This window comes from Podarcis gaigeae (genome assembly GCF_964106915.1).
Source record: "Podarcis gaigeae genome assembly, chromosome: 3".
Lineage (NCBI taxonomy): Eukaryota > Metazoa > Chordata > Lepidosauria > Squamata > Lacertidae > Podarcis > Podarcis gaigeae.
In genome coordinates, this window is record NC_139680.1 from 117391561 (window position 1) to 117416585 (window position 25025).

General features: G+C 47.3%; 1 protein-coding gene across 1 annotated transcript in view; it reads left to right on the forward strand.

Annotated features, from left to right (window-relative positions):
• Nucleotides 1-8552: 8552 nt before the first annotated feature.
• The window catches only part of PINX1 (PIN2 (TERF1) interacting telomerase inhibitor 1), a 52048-nt gene continuing 35575 nt past the window's right edge, over nt 8553-25025 (forward strand). The window contains exons 1-6 of the mRNA XM_083733667.1: nt 8553-8879; nt 11712-11821; nt 12560-12652; nt 14155-14233; nt 17150-17242; nt 18612-18685. Of these exons, the coding sequence (XP_083589793.1) occupies nt 8759-8879; nt 11712-11821; nt 12560-12652; nt 14155-14233; nt 17150-17242; nt 18612-18685 (570 nt within the window). The 5' untranslated portion in view covers nt 8553-8758. The remainder of the gene's footprint in view (nt 8880-11711; nt 11822-12559; nt 12653-14154; nt 14234-17149; nt 17243-18611; nt 18686-25025) is intronic.

Here is a 25025-nt window from a genome sequence, read left to right on the forward strand (position 1 = left end):
CAACCCAGTCAGATGGTCAGAATACAGATAATAAAAATAGTAGTAGTAGTGTTTGGTAGCCACTGAGAGCCTTATGCTCCATGAACTAACACCCCTTTTAAGCTAAATTGGTGCCCATCACTACTTCTTGTTGGCACAGAGGGTTTAACTAAAATACTGTGGGGTAAAGTAGTTTCTTTTTGTCAATTCTGAAGCACGCAACACTCAGCTTTATTGAACAGTCCTGAGTTCTGGTATCACGAAAGAGGGAGAAAAGTTTCACACTATCCAATTGCTTAAAAAAGGTAAAGGGACCCCTGACCATTAGGTCCAGTCATGGCTGACTCTGGGGTTGCAGTGCTCATCTCGCTTTACTGGCCAAGGGAGCCGGCGTACAGCTTCCGGGTCATGTGGCCAGCATAACTAAGCCACTTCTGGCGAACCAGAGCAGCGCACGGAAACGCCGTTTACCTTCCCGCCAGAGTGGTACCTACCGTATTTTTTGCTCTATAGGACGCACTTTTTCCCCTCCAAAAATTAAATGGAAATCTGTGTGCATCCTATGGAGTGAGTGCAGGCTCCTTGGCTTCAGCTATAGCAACGCGAAGCCTCCGAAGCACAGAGAGAGCACTCCCTCCGTGCTCCAGAGGCTTCGCGTTGCTTTTGTTGAAGCCTGGAGAGCGAGAGGGGTCTGTGTGCAATGACCCCTCTCGCTCTCCAGGCTTCAGGGATAGCTGCCTGAAGCCTCCGGAGTGCAGTGGGAAGTCCCACTGTGCTCCAGAGACTTCGGGTTCCTTTTGCTGAAGTTGGGAGAGCAAGACTCACCCAGCTTCAGCAGAGAGGGAGAGCTGTGCATCGCCCCTTCCGCAAAGCGGAAGGAGAAATGGAAGGGGCTCTGTTTCTTCTGCCACTTCGCTGAAGGGGCGCTGAGCAGAGAGGGGAAGAATTTTTTTTCTTGTTCTCCCCCTCTAAAACATGGTGCGTCCTATGGTTGGGTACGTCCTATAGAGCGAAAAATACGGTATTTATCTACTTGCACTTTGATGTGCTTTCAAACTGCTAGGTTGGCAGGAGCAGGGACAGAGCAATGGGAGCTCACCCCGTCGTAGGGATTCGAACCGCTGACCTTCTGATTGGCAAGTCCTAGGCTCTCTGGTTTAACCCACAGCACCACCCATGTCCCTCCAATTGCTTTACACAATGCATAATTTTATGCACCTCTATCAGGTCCTCCTCTGATTCACTTTTCTTTTTTAAAAAAATATAATATTTATTAACAGTTTAAAGATTACAAAAAGAAGAAAAAGAATTAAACAAGACAATACGATACATTACAAAAAATACACACTACATAAAACATTGAATTAACAAAACAAAACAAAACAATTAAAAACACATCCAATAATTTCAATATCTTATCTTTCATTCACTTGTTTCCGCGACCTCCTCACACCTCCCTTTTTGTATTCCACTTCAGTTAACTGTTTCAGCAGTTCCTTTCCATCTTCCTCTACTTTCTGTCCTGTAATTTATCTTAACATATTCTAACCTTATTTTTCCCTTTAATGCATTAACAGTCTATTTGTACTTAGTTCCTTATAACATTTCTTACCTGGCAGGGGAGATACCATGATCACTTTTCTAAACGAAAACAACAAAAAAAATCACCCTGATAAATCCAGTTGTCCTTTTTTGTACCTTTTCCAGCTCCACAATTTCTGTTTTGAGATGGGGTGACCAGAGGTGTAGGTAGCAACCCAAGTGCAGTCACACAATGGTGTTGCATAAAGACATTATGATAAGGGTATTTTCAGTTCCATCCCCTTACTGGAGGATTTGCAAAATAAACCATGGAAAGAGAAGAAGGGAAATCATTGATATTTTAAGGATGTTTAAATGAGTATTTTAAATTGTAAAACAGAAAATTTAATAAACATTATATATATATATATATATATATATATATATATATATATATGTCTCATTTGGATTCATTTGGCTTGCCAGTTGCTGAAAGTGACCACGAGGTGATTGATAATATCATCATTTATCCGTTTTAGACCCTTAAGTAGCAGCAGTTGCCATTGTCCTGTTCGCCTCTGCGTAGCTCCATCTCTATTATTGATATATCGCAATGTTTAGCTGGTGATATATCGCGATACTGAAAACCAGTTATCGCCTAGCTCTAATACAGGGCTGCCATCAGATTTCTTCTAAAAGTTGTGTAGTTACTTATTTCCTTGCCTTGGGGGTCGCATAACTCCATACCCTCCAACATTTTTCCTATGGAAAAGCTGGACATTCCAGAATCAAATCAGAAACTGGGATGGATTCTATAAATCCAGGACTGTCCCTGGAAAATAGGTCTGTGATATTAGGATTGCAGCAGAGAGCACCAATTTACCTTTAGTTCTCCAGTTCTTCTCAGTAGTTCCACAGAACTGGTGAGTATTTACTGATCGCACAATGCAAGGATGTGGGCTCATTGCTTACAGGATAACAGACTGAGATTGAATCCTGACAAGACAGAAGTACTGTTTTGGGGGGATAGGGGGTGGGTGGGTGTGGGGGACTCCCTGGTCCTGAATGGGGTAACTGTGCCCCTGAAGGCCCAGGTGTGCAGCCTGGGAGTCATTTTGGACTCGCAGCTTTCCATGGAGGCACAGGTCAATTCTGTGTCCGGGGCAGCTATTTACCAGCGCCATCTGGTACACAGGCTGAGACCCTCCCTGTCTGCAGACTGTCTTGCCAGAGTGGTGCATGCTCTATTTATCTCCCGCTTGGACTGCTGCAATGTGCTCTACGTGGGGCTACCTTTGAAGGTGCCCCGGAAACTACAACTAATCCAGAATGCGGCAGCTAGACTGGTAACTAGGAGACCACATAACACCGAGACCACATAACACTGGTCTTGAAAGACCTACATTGGCTCCCATTACATTTCCGAGCACAATTCAAAGTGTTGGTGCTGACCTTTAAAGCCCTAAACGGCCTCGGTCCTGTATACCTGAAGGGGTGTCTCCACCCCCATCATTCAGCCCAGACACTGAGATCCAGCACCGAGGGTCTTCTTATCTTTAAACGACATCTGAAGGCAGCCTATTTAGGGAAGTTTTTAATATTTAATGCTGTATTGTTTTTAACACTTGATTGGGAGCCGCCCAGAGTGGCTGGGGAAACTCAGCCAGATGGGAGTGGTATAAATAATACATTATTATTATTATTATTATTATTATTATTATTATTATTATACACTCATAGGGAGCTCTCTAAATCATAAGATGTCAAGGAACACGCACCCACACAAGTAATTCATGATAGGAAATGCCACTTGTCCAAAGGTCTCTGAAGCGGATGCAGCTGGAATGGTTAAAAGCAAACCAGTACCAGGAGCGGGGAACGCTGCAAAGGAATTTTCTAATCCAGCCAATCAGTGATCCAAGAGCTGCACAGCGCTGACCTGAAAGAAGAGATGTCATGCATAAAAGGCCACAGGGAAAATTGGAAGGTTTGCAGCATCTAGAGATGAGAGACTGCAAGATGTAGGAGATGAACAACCAAGATACTGGTAAATACTGCTTGTATTTTGACAGCCTGCCTAGGGATCTGGCTGCCATTACCACGATTTGTGTTCCTGGCTGTCGCGCGTATCCTCTCTCCCAATCCAAGGTGTGTGAAGAAGGAAATCCCCTCTGCCTCCATCCCACCTATAAAGGTAAAGGTAAAGGGACCCCTGACCATTAGGTCCAGTCATGACCAACTCTGGGGTTGCAGCGCTCATCTCGCTTTATTGGCCGAGGGAGCCGGTGTACACATTCTGGGTCTTGTGGCCAGCATGACTAAGCCGCTTCTGGCGAACCAGAGCAGCGCATGGAAACACCGTTTACCTTCCCGCCAGAGCGGTACCTCTTTATCTACTTGCACTTTGACGTGCTTTTGAACTGCTAGGTTGACAGGAGCAGGGACCGAGCAACAGGAGCTCACCCCGTCGCAGGGATTCAAACCGCTGACCTTCTGATCGGCAAGCCCTAGGCTCTGTGGTTTAACCCATAGCGCCACCCGCATCCCTTCCCATCCCACCTGAGGTGTGGCTAAATGCTAAAATGATCTGCTAATATGCTGTGGTCACTTTCAAACCCTTTCCAGCCTCTGGGCAACATTCCGGGGTCACATGTGGGTGGATGGCAAAGAGGAAAGCAAAAGTGGGGACAGCAATGAATGTCAATCTTACCTTTGTACAGATACAGATACAACTATGCGCTGTGGTCTAAACCACTGAGCCTTTGGCTTGCCGATCAGAAGGTCAGCGGTTCGAATCCCCATGACGGGGTGAGCTCCCGTTGCTCGGTCCCTGCTCCTGCCCACCTAGCAGTTCGAAAGCACTCCAAAGTGCAAGTAGATAAATAGGTACCGCTCCGGCAGGAAGGCAAACGGCGTTTCCGTGCGCTGCTCTGGTTCGCCAGAAGTGGCTTAGTCATGCTGGCCACATGACTCAGAAGCTGTCTGTGGACAAATGCCAGCTCCCTCGGCCTATAGAGCGAGATGAGCGCCGCAACCCCAGAGTCATCCGCGACTGGACCTAACAGTCAGGGGTACCTTTACCTTTTTACAGACACCTCACACCTCTGACCTCCAATCAGGCAGGCAAAAGGGATATTGAGAGCTCAAGGACACCATCCAGGCAGGCAAAAACGCTTTGTTGGCAAAGCAGGGCTGGTGAGGACTCGCGATTAGTCCTTGGGCCTCCGACTGCCTACCCCTGTTTTAAATCCTCTCCAGCAAGCTGCCTTTATTTACTTGGCCAATAGATCTGTGTGCTGCTTTTCACTGAAGCGACTGACGACCTGCAAGCCAAGTGCATTATAAAATGCAATTTAAGATCGTGCAAAATGCAAAATCTCAAAAGAGTACAGTGGTACCTTGAATTAAGAACTTAATTCATTCTGGAGCTCCGTTCTTAACCTGAAACTGTTCTTAACCTGAAGCACCACTTTAGCTAACGGGGCCTCCTGCTGCCGCTGCGCCGCCGGAGCCCGATTTATGTTCTCATCCTGAAGCAAAGTTCTTAACCCAAGGTACTATTTCTGGGTTAGCAGAGTCTGTAACCTGAAGCGTCTGTAACCCAAGGTACCACTGTATTTCAAATCATTGCAACACTCATGCAGCATAGCAGAAAATTATCGAAATCAGGCAAAACGCACGCACGCACACACCGCCAAATCCTACTTCTGCAACACAGATCGAAACAGTTGCTAAAGGCTGCAGTAAAAGAGATGGCTCTTTAGACTCAAAACCCATAAGCTGTGGGACTTGTCCGATGTCCCCAAGATCATATTCCCCACAATTATGGGACCACCATCGAAAATGCCCTCATCTGAGAACTCACCAACATAGCTTCCTTTATAGGTGGGTACCTCTGCAATGTTTTAAAGACCACAAGCAGATGGGTTGCACCTAGCGGAGGCTATTAAGGCAAGTAGGGTTGTTGTTGTTGTTTAGTCGTTTAGTCGTGTCCGACTCTTCGTGACTCTATGGACCAGAGCACACCAGGCACTCCTGTCTTCCACTGCCTCCCGCAGTTTGGTCAAACTCATGCTGGTAGCTTTGAGAACACAGTCCCACCATCTCGTCCTCTGTCATCCCCTTCTCCTTGTGCCATCTATCTTTCCCATCATCAGGGTCTTTTCCAGGGAGTCTTCTCTTCTCATGAGGTGGCCAAAGTCTTGGAGCCTCAGCTTCAGGATCTGTCCTTCCAGTGAGCACTCAGGGCTGACTTCCTTCAGAATGGATAGGTTTGATCTTCTTGCAGTCCATGGGACTCTCAAGAGTCTCCTCCAGCACCAGAATTCAAAGCCATCAATTATTTGGCGATCAGCCTTCTTTATGGTCCAGCTCTCACTTCCATACATCACCACTGGAAGGCAGGTGGGGTACTGCCCCACTAACCTCAGTTTGCCCTCATCCAGCCCCCACCTGGCTCCCTATCTACTATGGCACTGGCTTCTGGCTTCCCCCTCCTTAGTCTCAGTGTTACCCTTGCAGAATTCAGCTAGGAGGAGAACGGAGAAAAAAGTAGAATGAGTTTGTGCTGGTCCCGGGGGTAAGGTACCGTAGGTGTAAGCAGAGTCCACACGAAGAGGGGCGAGGTCCGAGGCGGAGAGCCGGGCGGGGAACAGGAACGCTGGAACAGGAGGCCAAGCAGGGAACAGGAACACAGAAAGGTCCGAAGCCAACAACGACGTTGCTCCCGCAACCTGGGACCGGGCTGACTGGGCTTTTATCCTCTTCTAAGGCCAGGGGCGGTCCCGGCCCCCAGGAGCCCCGCCTCCTCTGGCCTTAAGGCAAGCACTCCTCCTGGGAGCAACAAGTTCCCTTCGCCTCTCTGCCCTAAGCCTCTGCAGATCAGGAGAGGCCGAAGGGTTACTGGGCCCTGGAGGAGGCTCACCTGACGCCACTGAGTCCTCAAGCACCTCTGGGGCCAGAAGGGTTTCACCTGGGGCCAGCTCCTGGTGCTCTGCCACAGGTGCAGGCTCTTCAGCATCTAGGCCTTGCCCCAGTTCAGCCGGCCCTGGAGGCGGGGACTCCTGTGCAGGCTGGGATTCCTCTGGTTCAGCCTCTGAATCGGAATCCCAGGCCATCACAGAGTTGGTTATAGGTCCACCTACTGTTGTCATCTCTGCCTTCTTCCCTACCAGACCCAATGGGCACCAACCACCATTAGCTGGAACTGAGGTGCTTATACCTCAAACACAGTTCCCTCACTGTGAGGAGAGAAGTTACAGAGAACCAGGCAGATGGCCTTCTTGGTAGTGGTGCCCACCTTGTGGAACGCCCTCCCATCAGATGTCAACGAGATAAATAACTATACAACTTTAAATAATAATAATAATAAATTTTTATCTATACCCCGCCCTTCCCGGTTCAAAAACCGGGCTCAGGGCGGCTAACAACCAATTTAAAACACTTAATTATAAAAACAACATAAAATACAGTATAAAAACTTGAACAACAATAAAATTAAAAAATCAGTTAGATAATCCCCAGAGCTAGCTGGCTGAATTGGTCCTACTTGGCACGGCGAGGAGGCCAGGGGAGAATTAGCTGTGGGGTCACAGAGCGGGTGATCTTCATAAAGGAGGGAAGAGAAGGGAAATAAAAGATCAGGCTGAATTCAAATTAAAGGCCAGGCGGAATAGCTCTGTCTTACAGGCTCTGCGGAAGGAGGTTAAATCCTGCAGAGCCCTGGTCTCATGGGACAGAGCATTCCACCAGGTTGGAGCCATCACTGAGAAGGCCCTGGCCCTGGAAGAGGATAGTCTGACTTCCTTAGGGACCTCTAAACTATGGTTATTCGTGGACCTTAAGGTCCTCTGCGGGGCAGACCAGGAGAGGTGGTCCCGTAAATACGAGGGCCCTCTGAAGGCAGCCGTGTATAGGGAAGATGTTAAGAACGTAAGAGCCTGCTGGATTAGGCCAATGGCCCATCTAGTCCAGCATCCTGTTCTCACAGAGGAAAAGCAGATGCCTGGGGGATCAGAGCACAAGAGCAACTCTCCCCTCCTGTGTTTTCCAGGAACTGGTATTCAGAAGCATTGCTTCCTCCAATTGTGAAGGAAGAGAGCACAGCCTTCATGACTAGCAGCCTCTCTTCCATGAATCCACCCTAAGCAAACTCAATACAGTGGTACCTTGGTTCTCAAATTTAATCCGTTCCGGAAGTCTGTTCCAAAACCAAAGCATTCCAAAACCAAGGCGTGCTTTCCCATAGAAAGTAATGCAAAATGGATTAATCCGTTCCAGACTTTTAAAAACAACCTCTAAAACAGCAATGCACAATGAATCAATCAGTAGCTGAACTGGGTTCCACACAGTCGCAAAAACAAAAGAGCTGCAAAAACAAAAACACAAAATTAGCAAAAACAGACAGACCTCAGTTTAATACTTAAAATGGAAGTGTGGCGCTCAAACTGGAAGCGTAACTCTCAAAACAGAGCATGTTTGGCTTCCAAAAAAAGTGGACAAACCAGAACGCTTACATCCTGGTTTGCAGTGTTTGAGTACCAAGGCGTTTGAGAACCAAGGTACCACTGTATTGCCTCCCAGTGATTTGTCATGACAATATACACAAACCTTCAGAAGAGGGAGAAAAAGGGGGAGGGGGTACTTTTAGGATTTTTTAGGAGCAGCTGTTTGTTTGTTTGTTTGTTATACGTCCTGGGTTGCCTTGGGCAAGATCAAACGACTAAGAAATTATTATTATTATTATTATTATTATTATTATTATTATTATTATCCTATCTAGTGCCCTGCATCCTGACTGCAATGGTGGCCAACGAGATTGGCCTAGGAGCTACCGGGGAGGCGAGGCTTTGGTGAAAGTGCGAGCTTCACCAGTTGGATTTTCAGCTGCATGGCTGAGAGCGAGCCAAGAGATAAGCTCTTGCATGGAGGTGCCGCGATGGAAGCGAAGCACCGCCCGCTGAATGTTAGCAGCGCAGCTGGAGGAAGAAGAGAAATCCAACAGGTGAAGATCAGCCCGGTTGAACTCCAGCCTGTTGAGCAGCAGCCGCTTTGAAACGCAGCAGCCCTCGCCTAACGCTGCTGCTGTCTACGCTACTGCCTGCTCCGCGCGCAGCGCAACAACGGAGGTGTAAGCGCCGCCGCCCTGTCCCATTCCTCCTTCCCCCCCATCCCCGGGCGGCTCTCCTTAAGTTTAGCGGCTCCCTAGTTCTTCCTTCCTCCGCTTTCTTCCAATCAGGCGCCATTTTAGACGGCCGCGATGCGCCTGGCAGGAGCTAGGCCCCAAACCAAGAGGGCGGCAGCGGCAGCGTGGTCGTCATCACCGCGCGCCAGCCTCTCTGGGAGGCCCCCTTCCGCCAAGATGGCGATGCTAGCAGAACGTGAGTATGAAACCGGCTGAAAGGACGGCAGGGAGAGGAATGAAGGGGCGGCGGGGCCCGCTCTTCGTCTCGCGGTCGTTGACGACGCCCCGTCACGCCAGGAGAGCCCCGCTGGGCCCGGCTTCCCCCCACCCCGCCCCGCCCACCCAAAGGGTCCCGCTCAGCCCCAGTCTCCTGCTCCAGACCGAGGACAGCCAGATGCCTCCGGGGCATAGCTGTCAATTTTTCCCTTTTCCTCATTATCAACCTTTATTACGGTCCAGAGACCCAACAAATCGTTACAAAGCAATACACAATTCAGACAGCCTGTTGTTGTTGTTGTTTAGTCGCTTAATCATGTCCGACTCTTCGTGGCCCCCTAGACCAGAGCATGCCAGGCACTCCTGTCTTCCACTGCCTCCCGCAGTTTGGTCAAACTCATGCTAGTAGCTTCGAGAACACTGTCCCACCATCTCGTCCTCTGTCGCCCCCTTCTCCTTGTGCCCTCCATCTTTCCCAACATCAGGGTCTTTCCCAGGGAGTCTTCTCTTCTCATGAGGTGGCCAAAATATTGGAGCCTCAGCTTCAGGATCTGTCCTTCCAGTGAGCACTCGGAGGTGATTTCCTTCAGAATGAGTAGGTTTGATCTTCTTGCAGTCCATGGGACTCTCAAGAGTCTCCTCCAGCACCAGAATTCAAAAGGATCAATTCTTCAGCGATCAGCCTTCTTTATGGTCCAACTCTCACTTCCATACATCACTACTGGGAAAACCATAGCTTTAACTATACGGACAGCCTACCTCCAGGTGAAACAAGCTTTTTGTTCAGACTTAAAGATCATTGGTTCTTGCAACCACCGCTAAAAACTTCACCACTGCTAATGTTCTAGCGTTTGTCTGGTCTTCCAATAGGAACCTGACATAGTGATCCTCTGATTTCCCCGGGAAAGGTACCAACAAGGGTAATATCAGTTCAGCCCTGGCTTGCTCATATTTCGCACAGTGCAACAAAATATGTTTTATAGAATCAATGTCTTGAGCACATGAGCAAAGTCTGTCCTGGTAGGGAACTCCTCTCACCCTGCCATCCAACACTGCAGAGGGAAAGACGTTTAGTCTGGCTTTGGAGGAAAGCCTTCGATTGTTTGTTACTGTCAGGTTTTTAATGTAAGATGTTAACTTAAAGACATGCCCATATTGTACTCCTACCGCCAGCGGGTACTCCTAATTTCTTGCGAGTAATCCTATTCGGAATAAGGGAATTTCCCCTTTAAAAAAGGGGAAAGTTGGCAGCTATGCTCCGGGGTCCCCGCTTCCAAGTAGGGTTGCCGCCTGCGCTGCATAACTCAGGATTGCCGCGTATTTCAGTGTAGAATGCTGTGCGTCCTGTATTGAGACAAATTTTGTCCTGTATTTCAGGCAGGGTGGATGTGATTTAAATCAAATCTATTTAAATCACTAGTCATTAAATTTATTTTTTCTTCTTCTTACAGAAATACATTCCTGCTGGTATAATCTTAATATTTACAACCAGATGGAGGTTTCATTTTTGGAATAATAAATTTTCAGAGTAGTTTTTACAGTTACAGTGGTACCTCTAGACACGAACGGGATCCGTCCCAGAGCCCCGTTCGCATCTAGAGGTAAACGTATCTGGCAATGGCACGTCTGCGCACGTGTGCGTCGCTTTTCGCTGCTTCTGTGCATGCGTGTGACTTCATTTTGAGCATCTGCGCATGCGCAAGCAGCGAAACCTGGAAGTAACGTGCTCCGTTACTTCCGGGTTGCAGCAGAGTGCAACTCGAATGTGCTCAACTCGAAGCGTATTTAACCCGAGGTATGACTGTATATCAAAAACTGCTGATTTGGTTATACTATTAGAAATACATAGACAGATAATTATGAAATTATTGTGAGGTTTGATAAGTTAACTGTTTATATTTGGACAACTTTTCTACTGTGCTTTATTGGAAGGAGAAAAATAATTATTTCCTTAATAGCAATTAAAACAATTTATTTAACTAAAACAATAACATTATAGCATATGTATCCATGTTTGTTAACTGATGTGGTTAAACTTTTTTTTTTAACCCAACTTAGACTGGGTTTCAGCACACATGAAAAACTTAAAACAAATCCTTATTTCTTGATTAATAGCCTTTGGACTACAATGTAACTTAAATAGAAAACTATCTTTAGAAAGAGTTTCTTCCTCCAAAAGCATTTTATTTTAAAAATCCAATTTATTTATTTTTTTAAAAAATCCAATTTAAAGTGATGGATTGCTTTGGAGTCACTTCAGCACCACATTGGGGGGGGGGGAATTGTTCACCAACTCCCTACCCCCCCCCCCAGCCCTGTCTTGTATTTTGCCAGAACAAAGATGGCAACCCTACTTCTAAGGAAAAAAGTAGGAAACTGGGAAACAAGGGGAAAGTGGCTCATTGAGGCCTGTGTTTTATGACGTGCTTTTTTGTGTACACTGCTCTGAGGCTAATTTGACAAATTTTCCTGACTTGCTGGCAAGCTGAATAGGAGCAGCCCATTCTTGTTGCGGGTTCTGTTCTTCTGGACACGTCAACTGGCGGTCATTGCCACCTCCTGTAAGAAGCTCTGCTGCCTATTCTTACTCTGCTTATTCGTTTGCTCTGCAGTGCCCTGGCCCCTGTGTGAATTTAAAAGCCTAGAGGCAGTTAGTGGAAGGGCTTCATGGAAGGAGAATGGTCTGTCATTGTCCTTAAAGAAGCCAGTCCTGGCCAGGAGGGGAGAGGGAAGAGCAAGCCAGAGGGAAAAATTCTTTTCCAACTTTGGGGGCTTAACTTAGCTTTCTGTCTCTCTCTCTCTCTCTTCTCAGCACGTAGGAAGCAGAAGTGGTCTGTGGATCCCCGGAACAGCGCTTGGAGTAAAGATGAATCAAAATTTGGCCAAAAGATGTTGGAAAAAATGGGGTGGTCAAAAGGCAAAGTAAGTCTGCGTAGCAAAAAAAAATAATATGAACGGATCAGAGGTGTGTATCTGCCTTGTGTGAGCCAGAAGGAGATGCGTGCTGAAATAGACAACGCTTCTGTCGTAAGGAGAAGGGGTTACCCTGGGATTGTAGTGCCTGATCCATCCCCAGCCAAGCCACTTGCAGCCTTCCCTTCCCTAGCCTTCCAGCTCCTCAGATAGAAATTGTGTTTGTGGCAGCAGGGCAGGCTGTCCTCCTGCATGTTTTTCACCTGCTAAGCGGGTAACACAAACTGGTGAACTGTTCTTTCCTTCTCTGACACACACACAAAAATGCACACACAGGTTTAATGAAATTTCAGCAGCTAGCATGGCTTTGTGTTTATGACTTTAGAAATGCATTTTTTTGCATTTTTACACTGTTCACTGCTCCCAGCTCCCATGGTAGGAAGGTCAGTATGGAAATGGAATCCATCTTTGAAGGGTAGCTACCTCTGGCTCCATCCATCAACCAGGGGATTCAGGGCTGCTGGTTGATGTCTGTGTGTGTGTGTGTGTGTGTGTGTGTGTCTGTGTGTGTCTGTGTGTGTATTTGGGATGTGGTGTTGTTATCACTATTACAACCTGTTGTATGCCACCTTGGAAGGCACACCATTGAAATGCAAGTTGGAAACCTTTTTGAGACAAATAAAATAATTTGCAAGGTGCTTCAGCCTCCCTCAGATGATTTCATTACTCTGCTTCTCTTTCTGCCAGGGGCTTGGAGCTCAGGAGCAAGGCAACACCGAACACGTCAAGGTCCAACTGAAGAACAACACTCTGGGCTTAGGAGCAGCCGCCAACCAAGAGGTGGGTGGAGTGAATGGAAACGAGGTCTACATCTGCTCAAATCAGGCACGAGCATTCAAATTCACATTTATCTGCCTATCTTGGAATTCATATTGCGAGTTTTCCATTCTCTGCGGAGCTCCAGATCCTCAGGGTTTGCAGAAGGGGAATCAACCCTGTAAAAATGAGCAGATATGCAGACGGGCTTGATTTGTATTTAAAGTTCATGGAAAAAGACTTTGACTAGTTCTTGTTTTGGGTTTGCACTGAATAATTTGGATTTTTGTGCAAGTGCAGTCTGTCGTTTGGAATTGAATTAGATCACTTGTCATTTTAGCAACTAGACAACAACTCTTTTCCAGCATCATACCAAGCCCAAGATTACAATTAAGGAACTATCGTTTAGTGTGATATCTCAGTTGACCACCCATGGTTTGCAGTCATCTGCCAATTTGGTTTTGAAATGATGATGGCTATGCTCTGCCTCCACAGTTGAGGCAGCAACACTCCTGAAGACCAGTTGCTGGAAACCACGGGAGGAGGAGAGAGTTGTTCTTGTGCCCGTGTCCTGCTTGTGGGTTTACCTTTGTAGCACCTGCTTCACCATTGTGAGAATGGGATGCTCGACTAGATCAACATTCTTGTTGTTGTTGTGTCGTTTAGTTGTGTCCGACTCTCCATGACCCCATGGACCAGAGCACGCCAGGCATTCCTGTCTTCCACTGCCTCCCGCAGTTTGGTCAAACTCATGCTGGTAGCTTCGAGAACACTGTCCCACCATCTCGTCCTCTGTCGTTCCCTTCTCCTTGTGCCCTCCATCTTTCCCAACATCAGGGTCTTTTCCAGGGAGTCTTCTCTTCTCATGAGGTGGCCCAAGTATTGGAGCCTCAGCTTCACGATCTGTCCTTCCAGTGAGCACTCAGGGCTGATTTCCTTCAGAATGGATCAGTTTGATCTTCTTGCAGTCCATGGGACTCTCTAGAGTCTCCTCCAGCACCATAATTCAGAAGCATCAATTCTTCGGCAATTAGCCTTCTTTATGGTCCAGCTTCATGGATCACTGCCTTGCTGTAGCGAAGGGGCTTGAATAACTCAGAGAAGCTATGAGCTATGCCGTGCAGGACCACCCAAGATGGACAGGTCATAGTGGAGAGTTTTGACCAAACGTGATCCACCTGGAGCAGGAACTGGCAAGCCACTCCAGTATCCCTGCCAAGAAAGCTCCATGGACAAAGACAACAGATCACCATTAGCCTGATCAAACAGAGCTCTAATCACTTTGTTAGTCATGTCTGCCAGTCTGGTACCTGCAAGCAGTCTGGTACCAGAGGCCTTCTCTGGTGCTTGTAGGGTCCCCTCTTCCCCCCAAAAAAGGCTTAAGAGAGACATACCGTAGCCAGTGGATTTGGTTGTGATGTGTATTTGGTTGTGAGTCTGTGTGGTGCCCACAACAGTTTTCCTGGTTTGCAAGGAAAACTGAACCCCCTCAAAGACTGGTGACCTTCTTGTGTGATATTTTGCAGGACAACTGGATTGCCCATCAGGATGACTTCAACCAGCTTCTGGCAGAGCTGAACAACTGCCACGGACAAGACGCCCCAGGTATGGGAGTGAGCTATGAAAGGGCTTTGTGACTTGTTCCCTTTGAATCAGCTACCAAGTAGAATCATAGAGTTGGAAGAGACCACAAGGGCCATCGAGTCCAACCCCCTGCCAAGCAGGAAACACCATCAGAGCACTCCTGACATATGGTTGGTAAGCCTCTGCTTAAAGACCTCCAAAGAAGGAGACTCCACCACGCTCCTTGGCAGCAAATTCCACTGTCGAACAGCTCTTACTGTCAGGAAGTTCTTCCTAATGTTTAGGTGGAATCTGCTTTCTTGTAGTTTGGATCCATTGCTCCGTGTCCGCTTCTCTGGAGCAGCAGAAAACAACCTTTCTCCCTCCTCTATGTGACATCCTTTTATATATTTGAACATGGCCATCATATCACCCCATAACCTCCTCTTCTCCAGGCTAAACATGCCCAGCTCCCTTAGCCGTTCCTCATAAGGCATCGTTTCCAGGCCTTTGACCATTTTGGTTGCCCTCCTCTGGACATGTTCCAGTAAACTTATGCTATGCCATCCTTGGCCAGACGAGGGCACTGCTTCCACTTTTGTGATTAAAATTGAAACCACAAACTTACACCAATGGCCAAAATTGTGGAAACCTTTTGGGGAAAGTGTATTTTCGAGGTTTGATGGCTCATAACACCTGATTGGCTTTCTAAACACTCATGCTGATTGGCTACATTCAAATGAAGGAAAGTTACTGCATATCAACCTAAGCAAGTTTTGCTTCCTTTTTCTGGTTATTTGGCTATAACTTTTGATAGAATATATAGATAATTAAACAAATTTCATTGCATCACATTCTTCATTAAATTATATTTCCATTGATATATAACTTTATGGTATTACTCCCAAAAAAAGTGGTGTTATGAGCAATCAAACCTCAGAAATACACCTTTCCCAAAAGATTTCCACAGTTTTGGCCACCAGTGTACACACAATCTGGCCAAACAGAATGAGAGGTGTGTATTGCTGAAGGTGTGTGGGAGCAACTTTTTAAAAAATCTGTTCTAAAGAAATAAAGTAATACAGAGAAAAAAGATGGGAAGTGGTGGTTGGGAGAAGTGTATAATAAAATAAAAAGTTACAAAAATTCAGTGAATGTACTCCCATACATTCTTATATAAACTGATATGTTATTATCCAAATATATATGTAGATGTTAATATTCTACTACATTCTATACAGCCTCCTTTCAAACGTTGTCATATTTATCCAAACAAAGTCTACGTCTCTAAGCAGTCCATTCATAAGTTGCAAGTGTTGTCCTATTATCAATCCATTGATTAAATGGTATCATACGTGTGCCGTATTTTTCGCCCCATAGGGCGCACCGCCCCATAGGACACACCTAATTTGGGGGGGGAATAAAGAAAAAAATATATTCCACCCCCCCCCCAGGCACGGGGCTGGCGCGGGGGAAGCCTGAGCTTCCCCCGACCCCAGCCCCGAGAACAGCCTGCTATCCGCAAGCCTAGGGAGCCGCGCCGGTCTCCCCAGGCTTGCGGAGAGCTGCGGGAAGCCCGGGAGTGCAGGCAGCTCTGCGCAACCCTTGGGAGCCCGGCGCGAAGTTGCGCTGGTCTCCCTAGGGTTGCGCAGAGCTTCCTGAAGCCTGCATTCGCCCCATAGGACGCACACACATTTCCCCTTCATTTTTGGAGGGGGAAAAGTGTGTCCTATAGGGCGAAAAATACGGTATATTATTCCAGTTCGTCAGTATCAGTCTCTTGGCCACCATTAGGGCACATAGAATCCATTTTTTGTTGTCTTGGGAGTGACTTGAGTTGTGCCTCACTTCCTAGGCTTGAGTTTTAGGAACATTGGAAGCTGCCTTATACTGAATCAGGCCATTGGTCCACCTTGCTCATTTTTATCTACACACTGATAGACAGCTGCTGTCCAGGGTTTAGGCAACGAGTCTCCCCCAGCCCTACCCGGATATGCCAGGATTTGAACTCAGGACCTGGATGCAAGGCAAGTGCTCTGACACAGAACTCTGGCCCTTCCCCATAGACTAGTTTAGACCAGCCCTTGAACTACACAGCACATAGCTGAGACATTGACTGACAGGCAGCAGGCTTGGGATGAGCAAAAGGGTAAAAAAATGTTGTACAACTTGGTGTACTAATTATAGAATTCCACAGGCTATATCACGAATTGGTGTGAATCAAAGGAAGAACAGCCATTTCATCCCTGCTAGAATTCACCAGGGGCACAATGCAGAAGTTAAGCTTTTAAAGCCCTAAACGGCCTTGGTCCAGTAAACCTGAAGGAGCGTCTCCACCTCCACTGTTCTGCCTGGACACTGAGGTCCAGCGCTGAGGGCCTTCTGGCGATTCCCTCACTGCAAGAAGCAAAGTTACAGGGAACCAGGCAGAGGGCCTTATCTGCAGTGGCGCCCACCCTGTGGAACGCCCTCCCACCAGATGTCAAAGAGATAAACAACTACCAGACTTTTAGAAGACATCTGAAGGCAGCCCTGTTTAGGGAAGCTTTTAATGTCTAATAGGTTACTGTATTTTAGTGTTTTGCTGGAAGCCGCCCAGAGTGGCTGGGGAAACCCAGCCAGATGGGTGGGGTATAAATAAATTATTACTATTATTATTATTATTATTATTATTATTATTATTATTATTAAGAACTTTGCTGCTGAAGTTAATGTGGGAATCATAGAATTGTGGAGAGTTCTCAAGGCTCATCTAGTCTATCCCGCCACAATGCAGGGATCGCTACTAAGGAATCCCTGACTGACAGCCGTTCATGTTCTGTTTGAAAACCTCCAGTGAAGGAAAGTGTTTTAAGCAGGAAGTGTGAGGAGGGTCTCTCGGATCAGAAACCGAGTGAGGTTCGGCAGAAGGCAGCCCATGTCTTTGCCTCATACAGGAACTTCTGCTTGTGTTTCCAGAGGCCGCGTCCAAGGAGGAGAAAAGAACCTTTAGCCTGGAGGAGAAATCTAAGAGTGCCCGGAAACGAGTTCATTATGTGAAATTTGCCAAAGGTAAGGGAGAAAGCAAAAGGAGAACAACACCAGATCACCAGTCATCTCCTGGATACAGCAACTGTTGCACGTTTCCTGGGGAAAGTCGAATCGGGGGCTTGTTTGTTTTCTGGGAAATTTCCCCAGGCTTTAAAAATCAGTTGGGATTCATTAGAGCATGTTCTGACCTCTGTTTAGTAAGCATAAGTCTGCCCTGTTCATGGTATGTTCCATAGCCTGCAAAGGTTTTTGCTTTTGCGACTTAAATGTGCTTTAAACCTTACTCAGAACTTAACTTGGATATTACTTTTATCAGTAAACTCAGTGTTTATAAGACAACTCAACAGCACATATTGCCTTTAAATTGCTTAAATGTGAAGATAAAAGATTTGAAGGTAGCTAACATTCTATTTTAGCTCTGCTAAGGAGGTGTGCATTAGATAAATTGAGAGATTCCTTAGGTAAATCAAGTTATCAGTGGATGGGGAGTTAATTACAACATTGAAACTACCCAGTTGAATTGGTATTATTCATTATGTTACTGTATATAGTAGAGGCAGCCAATGTGATGCCTTCCAGATGTTACTGGACTACAACTCCCATCAACCCTTGCCAGTATGGCTGATAGTCAGGAACGATGGGAGTTGTAGTCTCATCTCTGGTGGTAACCATGTTGCCTACTCATGATTTTAAAGGTGCTGAAATGGAACATCGTTGTTTCCAGTGCTTAGATCAGGGGTCAGAAAACTTTTTCAGCAGGGGGCTGGTCCACTTTCCCTCAGACCTTGTGGGGGGATGGACTATATTTTGGAGTGGGGAGAAAGAATGAATTCCTTTGCACCACAAATAACGCAGAGATGCATTTTAAATAAAAGCACACATTCTACTCATGTAAAAACACGCTGCTTCCCAGACCGTCAATGGGCCGGATTTAGAAGGCAATTTGGCCGGATCCGGCTCCCAGGCCTTGGTTTGCCTATCCATGGCTTAGATCAACAGTGCTGGCCACACTTAAAATTCATTGCTGTTATTTAACACTGGCAATTTGCCTAAAATTCTCTAAGTGCCGTACATATATTAAAGATATGGCAGTCCCCATCTGCTGGGCTCTCAGTCAAATAAGACACAACACGAGAGGAAAGGACAATGAGGAGGGAAGAGGAAAGCAAGTGCTGGAGCAGCTGCTCCTTCGGCTAGTAGCCTTCACTAGTCCTCTGCTCCATGAATTTGTGCAGTCATCTTTTAAAGCCATCCAAGTTGGTAGCCATCACTGTATCCTGTGGGGGAGATTTCCACAGTCCTTTCCTTGTTCTGAATCCTCCAGCACTCAGCTGTGTCGGATGCCCATGAGCTCTAGTGTCATGATAGTGCCTCTTTTGTTTCACCCCAGGAAAAGATCTCTCCTCCCGAAGCGAAGATGACCTGTCTTGCATTTTTGGGAAACGGCAAGCCAAGAAAACACAGGTATGGGACTCGTTTTGATTTCCCCCTCCTTTCACCTGCACTCGGTCTAGTTGCAAGCTGTCTTTCCCTGAGTACAAAATCCACATTAGGGTGACCAGGTCATCTGGACAAACTTGGCTTGCAATCCTATTTTTGCCCTAAGCTCCTTGGAGGAAAGTGAGGGGTGTGAATCCAATTGATCAATCAATCAATAAAACAGCGGTTCTCAACCTGTGGGTCCCCCAGATGTTGTTGGACTACAACTCCCATCATCCCCATCAAGCTCTGGCCTTGCTAGGTAGGGGTGATGGGAGTTGTAGTTCAACAACATCTGGGGACCCGCAGGTTGAGAAAGGCTGCAATAAAATAACAACACTAATAAAACACACATTGGGACATACATTTCATTGCACATGATGGGACCTAGAGTAAGTATGCATATCATTGCGCTGTCAGGTGGCATTGGCATGTTAAATCAGTTGCACACAGAAACACCCCCCTCTGTTGTGCATTGACCAGTCATAGGCACACTCAGCCCTCCAGATGTTTGGGGACTACAACTCCCATCCATCCCTGACCACTGGTCCTGGGAAAGAAGGGAAAGAAGATTAAGTCCCGACCAGAGAAGAATGGCAGGTTAAGTTGATGGATTATTATGCTGAAATGGCAAAAATGACCGGAAGAATCAGAAACCGGGAAAACCAAAATTTTAATAATGAATGGGGGAAATTTGTGATTTATCTTAAAAAACCATTGTAAACAGTTAAAATTGGTAGTAGGATGGGAGAAACACTTGTAGTTTAATGGTGAATTTTGGATATAATGGAGAGGTAAAAGATTTGGATCATCATAAAAGACGCAGAAGGAAATGAATAACGATAGGACTCACAAAGGGGAGGAAGGAAGTCCAGGAGATTCTGTGGAATCTTGTCTTTATGTTGTACAGTGGTACCTCTGGATGCGAACGGGATCCATTCCGGAGCCCCGTTCACATCCAGAACAGAACACAACTCGCATCTGCGCATGCATGGGTCACGATTCGCTGCTTCCGCGCACGCGCGTGACGTCATTTTGAGCGTCTGCGCATGCGTGAGCGGCGAAACCCGGAAGTAACCCGTTCCGTTACTTCCGGGTCGCCGCGGTGCTCAACCCGAAGCTACTTCAACCCGAGGTATAACTGTATGTTGGATACATGTTTGTAAAACTGTAATTTGAAAAATCATTTTTTTTTTTAAAAAAAAAAAAACCTTCCAAAATTTAGAATGAAAATACACTGAAACCAGATTAAAGCACACACCAGCTTCCTCTAAACACCTGGGTCGGCTTGCCTAAGCAAACGTGTTTCCAACAGGCACCAAAAAGAGCACAGTGAACCCGCCTGTCTGATATGAATCGGCGGGGAGTTCCAAAGTGTAGGTGGTGCCGCACTAAAAGTTCTTAGAAATGGGTGTTATGTGGCACTCGTAACAGCGCCAGTTCTTCTGACTGAAGTAGCCAATTGGGTGTATTGGGTAAGGCAATCTTGCAGGTACACTGGTCCAAAGTTATTAAGGGCTTTATGCGCTGACAGCAACACCCTTGAACTTGGCCCAGGACCATTTTCTGTCACGGTGAGTCAGAGGGAGCCAACGTGTGGCCCTTCAGATGCTGCGGCCGTCTCTCAACTCTGAACAGCCCCGGCACCCTGGGGAGGCGGCGTAGCCCCTATAGAGAGCACCACGTTGACTACCCCTGCGTTGAGCTATCCATAGTACCGCATGGAGCAGCTCTTTCCATCTTTCGCGATGGAATTTGGAGCTGTCGTGCTGGTGTAAATCAAATCCACGGTTTCAACATTAGCAGCGAGATTGTGATGAGTCACCGGTGGAAACTGTCACCGGTTGATAGGTCTAGATCGAGATCTAGGCCAGATTAATTGTCCTTTTCCCAATGCAGGAAAAAGTGTGTGTTTGTGTGTGTCGCTTATGTTTGGGAGTTGAACCAGCGTATCTGACCTGATCCATAAATAAAATATTCAGCTTCCTGGAATCGGCTTCTGGCTTGGGTGCCTTTGGAAATGGGGATTAGGCGGGTTCAGAGAGGAGGTGTCACGACAAGCCGATCTGCAGCAAAACATGGCCGTGTGGAGTTTCCCAGTTTTGGGTTCTAGCCTGCCATGCCCTGCTCCAGGAAACTCCGTTCTGTTACGACTCTTGCCTGCCTGCCCCCGCACCCCCCCCCCCCGTTTTCCTGCCCCACCTCTCAAGAAATACCAGTCCATGCCCACTGAATTTTCTCAGAACTCACTGGGCTAATCTGGAGTTCCCCTTCCCTTGTTTCGTATTTCTGAGAAAGCTTTAAAGTCCGCTCCACCCCTGAGCATATTTGATGGCTCCCAAGCCTGATAATAACTTCCTAGTCTAAATAACTCAGTTCGTTACAGCTAATAACACCAAGCTTGCAGGTTCGATCCCTGCTGCATATTCCTGCATTGCAGCGGGTTGGACTAAACGATCCCCAGGCTTCCTTCCAACTCTGAAATTCTGTGATTCCTCCTGTGTAGACAGTGCAGAAGATGTTTCGGGAGAAGCACTCGCTACCCCTTTCCCCTCCCCAGATGTGGCCACATGTGGGTCTCTGTTTCCGTTCCTTGGAAACTTGGCACCAAACAGAGGGCCTGGATATGAAGCCCTGGAGCACATCAGTTTCGGACCTGAAAGAGCAAGGGATCGCTGGCTGTGAGTGTCCCCGTATCTCTTCCGGCCGAGATAGGAAGAGTCCTGGTGTACATCAGGAACTGGGGTTCTTCTGACAGAAGGAGGCTCACCAGGGCTTCAGCCATCTCTGCGTTCGCTCTCTGGTCGCCTTGGGCGAACAGCTCACCGCTACCGATAGCAACTGCAACCCAAGCTTCTGGCTGGGACATCTTCAGCCTCAGAGCTTCCCCGCGGTCTCAGCTCCTATATCCTTGAAAGACTGTGATAACCGAGGGATTCATATTTTCTCTCTCTCTCTCTTTCCTTTTTTTCTCCGTCGCTTATCCAGCAGCTGCTTAGCCGGTGACACAACACTGACATCTCCCGCTATCTCGCTCCCAGCCCGTTGGAAAGCAGGCATGTCAAAACTGACCCTAACCAGTGATGCTTTTGCTTTTGGGGAGAGTTCGGGAGAGAAAAGTCAGCCACGGAGAATCGGGTTTTCTTCTCTAAAAGATCATCTGCAGCAGGAACAGACTATTCCCCCAGCCTTGGCCAACTGGGTGCCCTTCGTGGTTGTGCTGATTGGCGTCATAGTCCCAAACCAGAGAGAGAGAAAACGGGCATAAGAGAGCCTGCAGGATCAGGCCAGTGGCCCTTCTAGCCCAGCATCCTGTCCTCACAGGGGCCAACCAGATTCTTGCAGGAAACCCACAAGTAGGATTTGAGCACAAGAGCAATTCTCCCCTCCTGGGGTTTCCAACCACAGGGATGCAGAGGCTTCGTTGCCTCTCAGCTGTGGAGGCAGAACATAGCTGTAATGTTCTATTTGGTAGCCCTCGATAGCCCTCTGTGGATTTCACAGATTTTCTGTGGCAGTGAGTTCCCTAGTTCAACTGCACAATCTCTGGGGAGCACCAGGTTGGCAAAAGCTGGAGTATAACACCGAGAGCCTCTCTCTTCCAGCAGGGGGCGCTAACTCTCCAGTCCCTTCACAGAGATGGGCTTGTTGAGTATTCCCAGTTTTGTGGAGGGGAACAGCTTGTGAATGGTTGTTGTTTAGTCATGTCTGACTCTTCGTGACCCCATGGACCAGAGCACACCAGGCACTCCTGTCTTCCACTGCCTCCCGCAGTTGGGTCAAACTCATGCTGGTAGCTTCAAGAACACTGTCCCACCACCTCGTCCTCTGTCCTCCCCTTCTCCTTGTGCCCTCCATGTTTCCCAACATCAGGGTCTTTCCCAGGGAGTCTTCTCTTGTCATGAGGTGGCCAAAGTACTGGAGCCTCAGCTTCAGGATCTGTCCTTCCAGTGAACACTCAAGGCTGTTTTCCTTCAGAATGGAGAGGTTTGATCTTCTTGCAGTCCATGGGACTCTCAAGAGTCTCCTCCAGCACCAGAATTCAAAAGCATCAATTCTTCAGCGATCAGCCTTCTTGAATGTCCAGCTCTCACTTCCATACATCACTACTGGGAAAACCATAGCTTTAACTATACGGACCTTTGTCAGCAAGGTGATGTCTCTGCCTTTTAAGATGCTGTCTAGGTTTGTCATTGCTTTTCTCCCAAGAAGCAGGCGTCTTTTAATTTCATGACTGCTATCAAGAAGGTTAGTTCCCTAGTTTAACAGTGCACTGCGTGAATAAGTACTTTTCTCTGTGCTGAAGCTTCCAGCATTCAGCTTCATAGGAGCCCAGGCCCTCCAGGATAATCATCATCATCATCATCATCATCATCATCATCATCATCATTTATACCCTGCCCATCTGGCTGAGTTTCCCCAGCCACTCTGGGCGGCTCCCAATCCAGTGGATATCATAGAATCATAGAGTTGGAAGGGCCAGTGTTGTCCAACCCACCGCAATGCTTGAATCACAATTTCTCAGCTCATCAGGAACCGCTCCTGACTGCTTCCAGTAAAACTTCTGAGAGACAGGGTGGCATTGGGGTTGCAGAGCATCTGGAGGTCCAAACTTTCAGTCTGCCAGGAAGTTCAGTGGGCGATGCTGGACCTCTTGGTACCTTTCCGCCCGAGTCCACCCCACAGAGTTGTACTGATGATAAAATAGGGGCAGGGGGTTAACAGCTTTGTTAGTTAATCAAATCATCACAAGGCTAATTGCATGTGGGCAAGATACGTACATCGGAGAGGAATAAAAATGTGGTTGGGGACCAGGAAAAGATGGTCACCACGTTTCTTTTATTTTTATTTATTTATTCAATTTATACACCGCCCTATAAGGGACGTGGTTGGCGCTGTGGGTTAAACCACATAGCCTAGGACTTGCCAATCAGAAGGTTGGTGGTTCGAATCCCCATGACGGGGTGAGCTACCGTCGCTCAATCCCTGCCCCTGCCAACCTAGCAGTTTAAAAGCACGTCAAAGTGCAAGTAAATAAATGGGTACCGCTCGGGCGGGAAGGTAAACGGCGTTTCCGTGTGCTGCTCTGGTTCGCCAGAAGTGGCTTAGTCCTGCTGGCCACGTGACCTGGAAGCTGTACGCCGGCTCCCTCGGCCAATAAAGCGAGATGAGTGCCGCAACCCCAGAGTCGGACACGACTGGACCTAACGGTCAGGGGTCCCTTTACCTTTACACCGCCCTATACCCGGAGGTCTCAGGGCAGTTCACAAACAAAGACCACCACATATAAAATCAAACCAAAAACAATAACCCAACCCCCCCAAAAAAGAACCACATTCAATAAGATCAACTAAAGGCCTGGTTAAAAAGGAACGTTTTTGCCTGGCACCTAAAAGCATGTAATGAAGTCGCCAGGCGAACAACCCTGGGGGGAGCATTCCACAGACGGGGAGCCACTGCAGAGAAGGCCCTGCTCTCATGTTCCCACCCTCTTGAGGAAAGGGCACATGGAGGAGGGCCTCGGAAGATGATCTCAGGGCCCAGGTAGGTTCATATGGGAAGTGGCAATCCTTGATGATAATTCTCTGGCGTTCTTACGATCCCAGCTCTTAATTGCTGGGATAAATAACTGTATTTATTAGGATTCACTCTTCTAGCTGACTCCCAAGTCTTTCCCTACAAAGGCAAATCTTCCTGTCCTTTCCCCTCCCACCCATATTGAGGGGGCTTAAGGCCAGCCAAGTATCATCCCACTGTGGACTTCTGTTCCTTTCCCAGTGCCACGTAACACACACACACCCCAGCTGCCACCCCTCTTTTCTCTCCACCACCGCTAGCAAACGTCAGGCCTCGTTCCGGTCTGAGAACTCGCTTCCTTCGAGACAAATCGTGAGGCTGAATGAAGCTGTCATTAGTAAGCTCTATTGGGGGGGGGCTGTATTCTTCCCCCCTTTTTTCCTTTTTATATTTTCTATCTCAAAACAATAGCTGTCTATCCGAGCGGACCTAAATAGGAAACGTTGACACCTATTCCTCCCGCTTCTACAGGAGACAATGAAGCAATTGAAAATATTGATTGGCAATTAGACGTGTCTCTCCAGAGACCTCTGCCTCAAAAAGCCCAGAGCTCTCCTTGAACTTGGGACTGGGAATTTCCTTACATGGCTCCCCCTCTGTTTAGATCTCCTTGCTTGTAAGGGAGGAAAACACATGGTGTTAGTTCCTCTCTGGTTGGACTTCCTTGACCCCACCCATTGCACGCTCTCTCTCGTGTGTGTGTGTGTGTGAATATGCACAGACATGAACATGCATATGTAATATATTA